Genomic DNA, 11,855 nt, shown 5'->3' on the forward strand with positions numbered 1-11,855 from the left:
CTAATGTAGACCAATAGCGAGCGTCTCCATGCCATCCCCCCCACCGCACCATTACCTCAACGCCAATCCCCCCCCACCGCACCATTACCCCAATGCCAATCCCCCCCCGCACCATTACCCCAATGCCAATCCCCCCCACCGCACCATTACCCCAACGCCATTCCCCCCCGCCGCACCAATACCCCAATGCCATTCCCCCCACCGCACCATTACCCCAACGCCAATCCCCCCCACCGCACCATTACCCCAACGCCATTCCCCCCCGCCGCACCAATACCCCAACGCCATTCCCCCCACCGCACCATTACCCCAGTCCCTGCAGTGCCAATCCATACTGCACCTTTAACCCAATCCCTGAGCTATTACCACAAAACCATCAGAGAGCCCCCCCCCCTTCATTCAGTTGTCCCCCAGGGGACAGATGAACTGCCCTCTATCCACCCACCACTCCATTAAAAGCTGTCCCTTGGGTGGCAGAAGGGCTATACCCCTCCCCCCACTTCATTCAGCTGTCCCTTGGGTGGCAGAAGGAATGCCCCCATCAACACTCCATTCAGGTGTCCCTTGGGTGGCAGGACTGGCCCCCTACCCCTCTCATTCATCTATTACTCCAATCAGTTGCACCCATGTGGCATGGCCCCCCACTTCCATCCAACACCCCCTTTGGTCATTATTTCCCCGAATTGTCAATGGGCTGGAACATAATACACAGAAAGAATCCTCCAATCACCACAAGAGACAGGCAAACAAAATTTATTGTGTTTAAAAAATAAAATAAAACAAAACCAATACAAGACCAACCCGAACCCCAAAAACACAATAGAGAGAGTGCAGCCAGGAACGTGACATGGAGGGGACAGAAGCCTTTCTGGTGGGTGGGGTCATGGTGAATGAGTGGGAGGGGGAATAGAGGAGAAGCATGGGGGTTGGATGGGAAAGGGGAAGGAGGGGATGTGTGAACCCCTTGGCTGGTCGGAGGGAACCCCAAACATTGCTAAGCAGAAAGTGTGGTCTCATCCGACAGGGCGGGGATATGTGGGGGATAGGAGGGGCCAGCACAGAACTCCCAAAATTCACTGCACGGCCTGTTCATTAGCGCTGCCACTCGTCTCCTGCGGTTTCATGACATCGGGAAGCTCGGGCGGGCTGGAGAAGGGCTCTATTCGGAGAGGCTCGAAGGAGTCACCTGGAAGCAGAGACAGAGGTTAGGCTGGAGTCGCTGCAGAACATTTTCACATCCGAGGAGCTCTACTCACCCGAGCAGCGGAAAGCTAATCCAACTGTGGCTGGAGCCTGGGGCCGCGCGGTCTGACTGGTGAAGCCACAGTCGCCCAGACTTTTATTATCATCTAGGAGCTGGTCGTCCTGTAAGAGAGGAGAGTCAGGTGAGAACGTTGGAGATGCCATCAGAGCCAGGAAGAGGCTGAGGAGGACCATCCCCCACCTTGTACAATCTCTGGTCTTCAGGAGCTCGCTTTAAGATTCCTTCCACGATCCTCTTCAGCTCGTACACGGTGGTGTTCTCCTTGGCGTCGGTGAAGATTGTGGTCTTGCCACGACGGATCATCAAAAACACATCCTGCCGAGAAAGGAGAGGCGAAATACAGAGATGATGGGGGATGGACAGTGGACAGGAGATCAAGCACTCCGCAATATGGAGATTTATATACATGTGCCGGAAAATCCATTTCTAGGAGTCACGAATTCAGATACCGATGGGTTATATTACTTCCTACAGGAGGCTGAACCCTGGTAAACAGAAAAATCCTAAACCATCCCGCAGTATACCCCTCCTCCACCCAGCATGCTTCAGTTTTATGTTAAGGTAGTACCAAGTGCATGAACAGAAACACAGAGGGAAGGGACCGGAGTCCCACAATGGACTCCAAGAAATGGAGGTTTTGGTACAAAAATCTAAAAATTTTCTTCTCAATCCCTGAGGGACACAGGAATTTACAGAGTACCAGACCAACTAGGAGGGGAAACACAGGAAAAAACAAAAACCACACACCATGGGCTGCGACCCAGGATCCACAGCTGAAGGACTTGAGAGGAAACCTCCTATGTGAAAGGCAGCCGCCCGCACTCCCTCGTGAAAGGCAGCCGCCCACGCCCCCCCCCCCCCCGTGAAAAGGCAGCCGCCCGCACTCCCCCGTGGTGAAAGGCAGCCGCCCATACTCCCACCACACGAGCTCCTGGAACAGGCTCTAGGATACTGGGTGCTGCAGCAACCACCAGCTGGAGACTGGACCATGCCCGACACTGTAGATCTTTGCCGACACACCATGGACCTTCAAGTCTAAATGTTTTTTGTATTCCAGTATGATGACATCACAAACGAGAGTGCAACATTTCGGAGTCACGCAGGATCCCTTTGTCAAGCATTGAGATGCTGCTCTTCTGGTTACATGAATACAGTAGAAAACTAACGCGTTTCAGCTTTCCGGCCTTCCTCATAGCATTACTGTATTCATGTCACGTGGCCAATAAAGAGTACCCAGAAGAGCACGCCAGGATGCCAGCGTCTTTCTGCTTCGGAATCATTATATGGGGAGTTGGATGTCCCGGCTTGTGCACCAATCTTCACCACGCATTCTAATGTACAGCGGCTGAGTTTGGGTAGGGTCCTTGTTTGAGTCCCTTTGTCAAGCACGCCTGATGAAGAGGTCCTGCGTGACTCTGAAACGTTGCACTCTCGTCTGATGCGATCATACTTCCATGAAATACTGCTTGGACTCAACATGAAGATCTGTGGTGTGCCGGCAAATATCTACACGGTGTCCTACCTGAAAGGTGAACCTGCCAACATAGTCAAGGGGAGAGCAAGAAAGATCAACCTGATGCTTCACACCAGAATGGAGGTCACCGCCAGAGAGTACTGACTCCGCACAGAAGAGACTGGCTCTGTTGACCACACCAAGTTGTCCAACAGTGGGCACAATCCACAGGGAGGAACGGGTTAAGGCAAACCGAAGACAAAGAATGGGTGAAGAACCAACCTGTCCGCATGGGCGAAGAACCAACCTGTCCGCATGGGCGAAGAACCAACCTGTCCGCATGGGCGAAGAACCAACCTGTCCGCATGGGCGAAGAACCAACCTGTCCGCATGGGCGAAGAACCAACCTGTCCGCATGGGCGAAGAACCAACCTGTCCGCATGGGCGAAGAACCAACCTGTCCGCATGGGCGAAGAACCAACCTGTCCGCATGGGCGAAGAACCAACCTGTCCGCATGGGCGAAGAACCAACCTGTCCGCATGGGCGAAGAACCAACCTGTCCGCATGGGTAGGCCCCGCCATCTCTGCTTCTTAGAGCCTTTGTGATTAAAGTAAGACTCTAGAAAAACCTTGCCTTTCATTTTGGATGGAGCAAGGGAGAGATACAACCCATCAGGTTTATTTTTTTTTTGCCATCAGCGTCCCATTGGGAACATTTACACTTCTGTCTGATAACCAAAACAGGAAGTGACCAAATTCAGGGAATTCCTTGGGGGCCCCCAGGTCACCAGAACCAGTGTCCCCATTGGAAGATTTCCTCTCTATTACTTTTCTTGTGACAACCTAAAATTTGGGGTTTTCCATTACATTCACTTTCAGCGATAATTGTAAACAGGACAAATAGAGAGGGGGGGGGGGGGATGTCCCTAATGGGGTCACAGACAACAATGAAACCTGACAGGGGTTCTAATCAATCTCCACTCCACCCAAAACGAAAAATAAAGTTTTGCCTTTAGTTATACTCTAAAGCAGTGGTTCTTAACTTGGGTTCGATCGAACCCCAGGGGTTCGGTGAGTCAGTCTCGCAGGTTCGGCGGAGGTGAAGACCCACACCCGACTCATGATTCGTGATGACATGCCCCGCTTGTCCATCATTGGCTGCAGGTGGTCACGCAACGGTCGGCAAGCCGCGGCTCTTGTGTGCCGGGCGCCCGCTCCCCTCCCTCCTCTCGGGCGGCAGGGACTCTGCAGCGTGATCCAAAAAAAAAAAAAACAGCCAGGGCAGCGCGCTCAAATGCAATGATTGGCCAGTCTCGCTGCCACTCACATCCTGATAGCCAGTGATTGGCTGTCAGGATGTGTGTAGGCGGGGCAGCGTGACGAATGTGAGGGGAGCTAGGCTCCTCTCACAGTCCGCCCTGAAGACCGGAACGGCGCGGGAATACAGCGAGAGGAACGCGCGGAGCAAAGGTAAGTGAATTGACACGGGGGGGGGGGGGGGGGGGACTTGGCTTACTACTTGCTACTTACTTACTACTACTATATGGGGGATGAATTACTATATGGGGGATGAATTACTATATGGGGGATGAATTACTATATGGGGGATGAATTACTATATGGGGGATGAATTACTATAGGGGGGATGAATTACTATAGGGGGGATGAATTACTATAGGGGGGATGAATTACTATAGGGGGGATGAATTACTATAGGGGGGATGAATTACTATATGGGGGATGAATTACTATATGGGGGATGAATTACTATATGGGGGATGAATTACTATATGGGGGATGAATTGCTATATGGGGGATGAATTGCTATATGGGGGATGAATTGCTATATGGGGGATGAATTGCTATATGGGGGATGAATTACTATATGGGGGATGAATTACTATATGGGGGATGAATTACTATATGGGGGATGAATTACTATATGGGGGATGAATTACTATATGGGGGATGAATTACTATATGGGGGATGAATTACTATATGGGGGGTGAATTACTATAGGGGGGATGAATTGCTATATGGGGGATGAATTGCTATATGGGGGATGAATTGCTATATGGGGGATGAATTACTATATGGGGGATGAATTACTATAGGGGGGGATGAATTACTATAGGGGGGGATGAATTACTATAGGGGGGGATGAATTACTATAGGGGGGATGAATTACTATAGGGGGGATGAATTACTATAGGGGGGATGAATTACTATAAAACAGTGGTTCTTAACCTGGGTTCGATCGAACCCCAGGGGTTCGGTGAGTCAGTCTCGCGGGTTCGGCAGAGGTGAAGACCCACACCCGACTCATATGATTCGTGCAGTAAATATTCATTATTATGTTTTTGTTTTTGTGTGAAAATCATGTTTTAATGGTTTTGTTCTTAACGGTTTTGTTCATTTTGTGCACCTATGTATAAATATATACCTATGTTTTGAATTTTAAAAATCATATTTTATTTTTCCAATTAAGAAGGGTTCGGTGAATGCGCATATGAAACTGGTGGGGTTCAGTACCTCCAACAAGGTTAAGAACCACTGATCTAAAGGGAAGTTGCTTAGCCAGACATCCAAACTTGCTAATAAAAAGTGTAAAAATAAAATCTAAGAATAATGTACGGTGTAGTACGGGGCCCCTGAACCTACTGGAGAACGCAATGGATCGATTCCTCCAAGTCCATACATCAAAGAGGAAAAAGACAGATTCCTCTACAAGGGAAGTCAGAAAAAAAGGCAGCCGGGCCAGAGCTCGAGACGGGGATCACCAAGTGACACAGAGGATGGCACAAGAGAAATACTCCAATACTCCTTGGTGACCCTGGGACCTGCAGGGAAAGGTGCAGCAAGACCTACCTACCCCTTAACCACAGCTGTTGGTTTTCGGAGGCTCCTGACTTCTGGACATTGCCACATCCCACAAAGACAGCAGTGAAGGAAGGACCTGGAATCCTAATCATATACTATGAAGGAGAACAGGATCAAGGAAGGCAACTTGTAAGCCTCACCCAGGACGGTGTTGGTCAGCCATGTATGGTGGCCCAATCCCCCAATGAAGAGGTTCCACAAAGTCCTCTGGACAAACATCTCCATCTGCAGAGGAGTCCTGTAGCAGAGGACTAGGGTGCTCCACCTGATGGCAATCCACAGAGACACAGGGTTGTCCGACAAGATTCTCCATCCATTGGAATGATCTGAGGTGCACACGTTTCTCCTCTTGGACGCTAGGAGGAACACCTGGTTCCTAAGCAACAACCATCTAAAAGGGGCATCCAAATGGAGCGAACATCCTTGGCATCGTCCAGTTTAGGGTTGGTGGAATTCATCCTGATGTACAGAAGTCTCCTAGTCCCTCCCAGAGATGAAAGTACTGCAACACCTACATGGTGGCTCTGAGTGGTGGCATGTGTGGCAGGATCACCAGGGAAAAAGCCTTGAGGAGAAAACAAATGCAGCCACCACATCTGGTAAGCTGCAATATATTGAGTTTTGGTGTTTGGTAGCGTATTAAACTGAACTACCATACCCACTGGAGGCATATGATCACCAACCATGGAGTCTGACGAGACCCAATCCGGTTGAATCTTACAGCAGTCAGGCCTATCAGAAGGGTGCTGACTGCAAGGAAGCCTAAAGCCAACTTACTCTGTAGGGGGATGGCCGAGCCCACCACAGTAAGGATTGCCAGGAGAGTGAGCCAGGCCGAAGCCAAGCACTTTGAGGAGCAATGGCAGTACAGACTGAGATCAGTCTAAATTTCCCTCTCAAAAGGAACTTTTTTGGTCCAGTCTGAGGTGGGGCGGAGGGCCCTTCAGTCTGTACAGAGGAATACCTCCAATAGTGGGTGTAGCTGTAGGGTCCTACACCTGTAAAGACCTTCCAAATCCCAGAGCCTGGAACAGCATGGTGATCCTCGGTAATGGCAGGAGACTGCAGTGCCCAAACCGGATCCCCTCAGACTGCTTGGACCAGAAATGGTGACAATGGTCTGGCATGATCGAATGAGGTCAGAGATCGACTCTGCAGGAGGTGACGACGGAGCGTGCTGAGGCTCCGTGATCAATGTGTGCAGGGAGTTGGGCACACATGGGGGGAGATGTACTAAAACTGGAGCACTCAGAATCTGGTGCAGTTGTGCATGGGAGCCAATCAGCTTCTAACCTCAGCTTGTTCAATGAAACGGACAAAACCCGAAAGCTGATTGGCTTCTGTGCAGAACTGCACCACTCTGTGTGCTCCAGGTTTAGTAAATCTCCCCCATGGTCTAGTAGTCCGGAAAGGACGTGGAGGTTCCGGAGGAAGGGGATGAGGACCAAGTACTACCTGACAGAACCAAGGAGTCCAAGGATGAGAATGCAGCAGCAATGGGGTTCCAGAGGACAGGTGCTGGTTACTTCTGTGGACACGCAGTAGATGTCCCCAGAACTGTGAGAGGAGTATGGGCCGAGGTCACCCATAGCAGAGGGGCCGCTCTATGAGGACCCAGAACTGTGAGAGGAGTATGGGCCGAGGTCACCCATAGCAGAGGGGCCGCTCTATGAGGACCCAGAACTGTGAGAGGAGTATGGGCCGAGGTCACCCATAGCAGAGGGGCCGCTCTATGAGGACCCAGAACTGTGAGAGGAGTATGGGCCGAGGTCACCCATAGCAGAGGGGCCGCTCTATGAGGACCCAGAACTGTGAGAGGAGTATGGGCCGAGGTCACCCATAGCAGAGGGGCCGCTCTATGAGGACCCAGAACTGTGAGAGGAGTATGGGCCGAGGTCACCCATAGCAGAGGGGCCGCTCTATGAGGACCCAGAACTGTGAGAGGAGTATGGGCCGAGGTCACCCATAGCAGAGGGGCCGCTCTATGAGGACCCAGAACTGTGAGAGGAGTATGGGCCGAGGTCACCCATAGCAGAGGGGCGGCTCTATGAGGACCCAGAACTGTGAGAGGAGTAAGGGCCGAGGTCACCCATAGCAGAGGGGCCGCTCTATGAGGACCCAGAACTGTGAGAGGAGTATGGGCCGAGGTCACCCATAGCAGAGGGGCCGCTCTATGAGGACCCAGAACTGTGAGAGGAGTATGGGCCGAGGTCACCCATAGCAGAGGGGCCGCTCTATGAGGACCCAGAACTGTGAGAGGAGTAAGGGCCGAGGTCACCCATAGCAGAGGGGCCTCTCTATGAGGACCCAGAACTGTGAGAGGAGTATGGGCCGAGGTCACCCATAGCAGAGGGGCCGCTCTATGAGGACCCAGAACTGTGAGAGGAGTATGGGCCGAGGTCACCCATAGCAGAGGAACCGCTCTATGAGGACCCAGAACTGTGAGAGGAGTATGGGCCGAGGTCACCCATAGCAGAGGGGCCGCTCTATGAGGACCCAGAACTGTGAGAGGAGTATGGGCCGAGGTCACCCATAGCAGAGGGGCGGCTCTATGAGGACCGAGGAGCAGCAGCTGGGAGAAGCTTCCTCCAGGCTGAATGCAGAGCATGCCCAGTGGGTGACCATTATGGCTGCAGACCTGGAGAGTTCCATGACCAACAGGACACTCAGGTCTGGACAGGGACAGCCCAGAGGTTGAAGGTCACATTCCAAACATCCAGTCCAGCAGGTTCCAGGTATGACCTCCAAAGATCTGAACCCCACGCCCTGCACAGTACACACCCCCGGCCCCCGCACACTGTGCGACACACCCACCCGTCCCGCTCTACGCCACCTCACCCCCCGCACACTGTGCGCCACACCCACCCGTCCCGCTCTACGCCACCTCACCCCCCGCACACTGTGCGTCACACCCACCCGTCCCGCTCTACGCCACCTCACCCCCCGCACACTGTGCGCCACACCCACCCGTCCAGCTCTACGCCACCTCACCCCCCGCACACTGTGTGTCACACCCACCCGTCCCGCTCTACGCCACCTCACCCCCCGCACACTGTGCGTCACACCCACCCGTCCCGCTCTACGCCACCTCACCCCCCGCACACTGTGCGCCACACCCACCCGTCCCGCTCTACGCCACCTCACCCCCCGCACACTGTGCGTCACACCCACCCGTCCAGCTCTACGCCACCTCACCCCCCGCACACTGTGCGCCACCTCACCCCCCGCGCACACTGTGCGTCACACCCACCCGTCCCGCTCTACGCCACCTCACCCCCCGCACACTGTGCGTCACACCCACCCGTCCAGCTCTACGCCACCTCACCCCCCGCACACTGTGCGCCACCTCACCCCCCTGCACACTGTACGCCACCTCACCCCCCTGCACACTGTACGCCACACCCACCCGTCCCGCTCTACGCCACCTCACCCCCCGCACACTGTGCGTCACACCCACCCGTCCAGCTCTACGCCACCTCACCCCCCGCACACTGTGCGCCACCTCACCCCCCTGCACACTGTACGCCACCTCACCCCCCTGCACACTGTACGCCACACCCACCCGTCCCGCTCTACGCCACCTCACCCCCCGCACACTGTGCGTCACACCCACCCGTCCAGCTCTACGCCACCTCACCCCCCGCACACTGTGCGTCACACCCACCCGGCCCGCTCTACGCCACCCCCCCCTGCAGACCAAGCCCCTCACCCTGTACGTTACACCCCCGACACACTCTACGTTACACACCCCCGACCCCCTCTCCGTTACATACACCCGACCCCGGCGCTCTCTCCGTTACATACACCCGACCCCCTCGCTCTCTCCGTTACATACACCCGACCCCCTCTCCGTTACATACACCCGACCCCCTCGCTCTCTCCGTTACATACACCCGACCCCCTCTCCGTTACATACACCCGACCCCCTCTCCGTTACATACACCCGACCCCGGCGCTCTCTCCGTTACATACACCCGACCCCGGCGCTCTCTCCGTTACATACACCCGACCCCCTCTCCGTTACATACACCCGACCCCGGCGCTCTCTCCGTGACATACACCCGACCCCCTCTCCGTCACATACACCCGACCCTGCCACATGGCTCAAGGTTTAACCACTTCAATAACGCCCCCTCCCCCCCCCCACCCAATTTTGGCCCCCCAAAAGTTTTTGCTAAATAAAGAAAAGACTGAAAGTATTATTAAAACAAAAAACTCATTTTCTTTGTTTCGGTTATAAAATTCTGCAAACACATTTCTTCATAAATTGTGTCCAAAATGTGTCGTGCTTCGCGCCTTTGCTGAAAATCCGGGACTATGGTTCCAGAAGCAGCCGGGTCCTCACCAACGCTAACCAGCCAATCGGATCGCTCTGATGTGAAAGGGAAATGGGGGCCGACAGCTTCAACCCCACTACTGCGCTGTGCGATGGCCGCGATTGGACCGGCCCGTATCCTGCGATGGCCGCGATTGGACCGGCCCGTATCCTGCGATGGCCGCGATTGGACCGGCCCGTATCCTGCGATGGCCGCGATTGGACCGGCCCGTATCCTGCGATGGCCGCGATTGGACCGGCCCGTATCCTGCGATGGCTGCGATTGGACCGGCCCGTATCCTGCGATGGCCGCGATTGGACCGGCCCGTATCCTGCGATGGCCGCGATTGGACCGGCCCGTATCCTGCGATGGCCGCGATTGGACCGGCCCGTATCCTGCGATGGCCGCGATTGGACCGGCCTGTAAAGTGTGATGGCCGTGATTGGACCGGCCTGCACCGTGCGATGGCCGTGATTGGACCGGCCTGCACCATGTGATTGTTGTAACCAATCACAGAGCTCACCACAATAGTACAGAATGAATGGAAACCATTGTGTGCATGTGATTGGTCACAGAGATCGCACAGTACGGACGGGGCCAATCCCCAGCCTTCGCACGGTCCTGGGATCAGCGCAGTCAGATGAAGTGGCAGCGCGGCCTGTAGGGAGGGCAGCCATTGGAGCGGGGGCAGGGCTGGACTGCACACAGGTGTCCCAGGATAGGTGGCGGTTTCCTATAGGGGCGCAGAAGCCAGGGGGAGGGGCCAGGATCGGCAGGGGGAAGGGCTGCCCTGTACATCACAGCAGGAAAGTCTCACATTTGTTATAACAGTTACAATCACCATAAGCCCCTCCCACTATTCCTCACCTTTGCCACGCCTACTAGGCCCCTGGACAGTTGTCACTCCGCCCCCTGCTCCTCCCACCCACACATATGGACTGCCCTCCCAGCAGCCAATCGAATTCCTCCCCCCCGGAAGTGAAGGCCGGTCTCCCCGGTAACCATCCTGTGGCGCCATCTTGTGGTTGGCGGGTACGGAGGGGGGGTTCGGTATGAGGTGCCCCCCTCTCTCCCCCTCCCCCCGCTCGGTATCCCCCGGACAGCCCCCTTCTACATAAACACAGCGGCCCGGTCCCCCTCCCCCGCTCGGTCCGCCATGTTGTGGTTGGCGGGGGAGGATATCTCGATAGTCTCGGTGTTTGTGGTGGCCCCTCCCCCCGGGGGGGCCCCTGTGCCCGGCACTGCGGGTCTCGGTACACCCGGTAGGGTCTCTCACCATCCCGGCGGTGGTACAGCGGCCTCACCACCCGTCAGCCTCCTGCGCTGTGTCCGCACTGCGACCTCCCTCCCGGCATGCACCGCGCAGCGCCCCGCCCCCAGCTCACCGCCATCTTGTGTGTGGCTCCTTCCGCCAAGACCTCCCACTTCCGGGACCTACACCTGTGCGAGGAGGGGCGGGGCGACCGGGTAGCGTCTCCATAGGGACAGGGTGGGCGGGGACGGACGCCGCTGATCTTCCTCAACGATGCAACTGGGGGAGGCTTTTGGCGCCAAATTTACCTCAGAGAAACCGGAAGTGAGGAACAACCAGACAGCGCGCGATACCGGGAGAGGGGGAAACCGTACAGGGGGGACACCGAAGACATTGGAAGTGACAGAGCCGGGTCCCCATGGTGAGTTCCCCCCAATCACCTCCACATACTGAGCCCATCAATAATCGATCACTGGGATCAATACGCCCCCCCGCCTACCTTACCGCCATTTGTCACCACTGCCCCCCCCCCGCCCTCACCGCCATTTGTCACCACTGCCCCCCCCCCCCCCGCCCTCACCGCCATTTGTCACCACTGCCCCCCCCGCCCTCACCGCCAATTGTCACCACTGCCCCCCCCCCCCCGCCGACCTCACCGCCAATTGTCACCACTGCCCCCCCCCCCCGC

At 55.4% G+C, this 11,855-nt stretch overlaps 2 protein-coding genes across 2 annotated transcripts in view; one reads left to right on the forward strand and one right to left on the reverse strand.

Moving 5' to 3' along the window:
* Nucleotides 1–737: 737 nt before the first annotated feature.
* On the reverse strand, nucleotides 738–11,302 carry ELOB (elongin B). Its single transcript, XM_089664807.1, has 4 exons — nucleotides 11,192–11,302; nucleotides 1,445–1,579; nucleotides 1,257–1,365; nucleotides 738–1,186 (listed from the first exon to the last, which is right to left on the reverse strand). The coding sequence occupies exons 1-4, from the start codon at nucleotides 11,192–11,194 to the stop codon at nucleotides 1,074–1,076; spliced, it is 360 nt and encodes a 119-aa protein (XP_089520933.1). The 5' UTR covers nucleotides 11,195–11,302; the 3' UTR covers nucleotides 738–1,073.
* A 242-nt stretch (nucleotides 11,303–11,544) lies between these two features.
* Nucleotides 11,545–11,855, forward strand: part of PKMYT1 (protein kinase, membrane associated tyrosine/threonine 1) — a 20,782-nt gene continuing 20,471 nt past the window's right edge. Inside the window, exon 1 of the mRNA XM_089664805.1 lies at nucleotides 11,545–11,588. The gene's annotated coding sequence lies outside the window, so the exon portion shown is untranslated. The remainder of the gene's footprint in view (nucleotides 11,589–11,855) is intronic.

This window comes from Staurois parvus, unplaced genomic scaffold (assembly GCF_062004578.1).
Source record: "Staurois parvus isolate SC_StPar_1 unplaced genomic scaffold, SC_StPar_1.0 ptg002048l, whole genome shotgun sequence".
NCBI lineage: Eukaryota > Metazoa > Chordata > Amphibia > Anura > Ranidae > Staurois > Staurois parvus.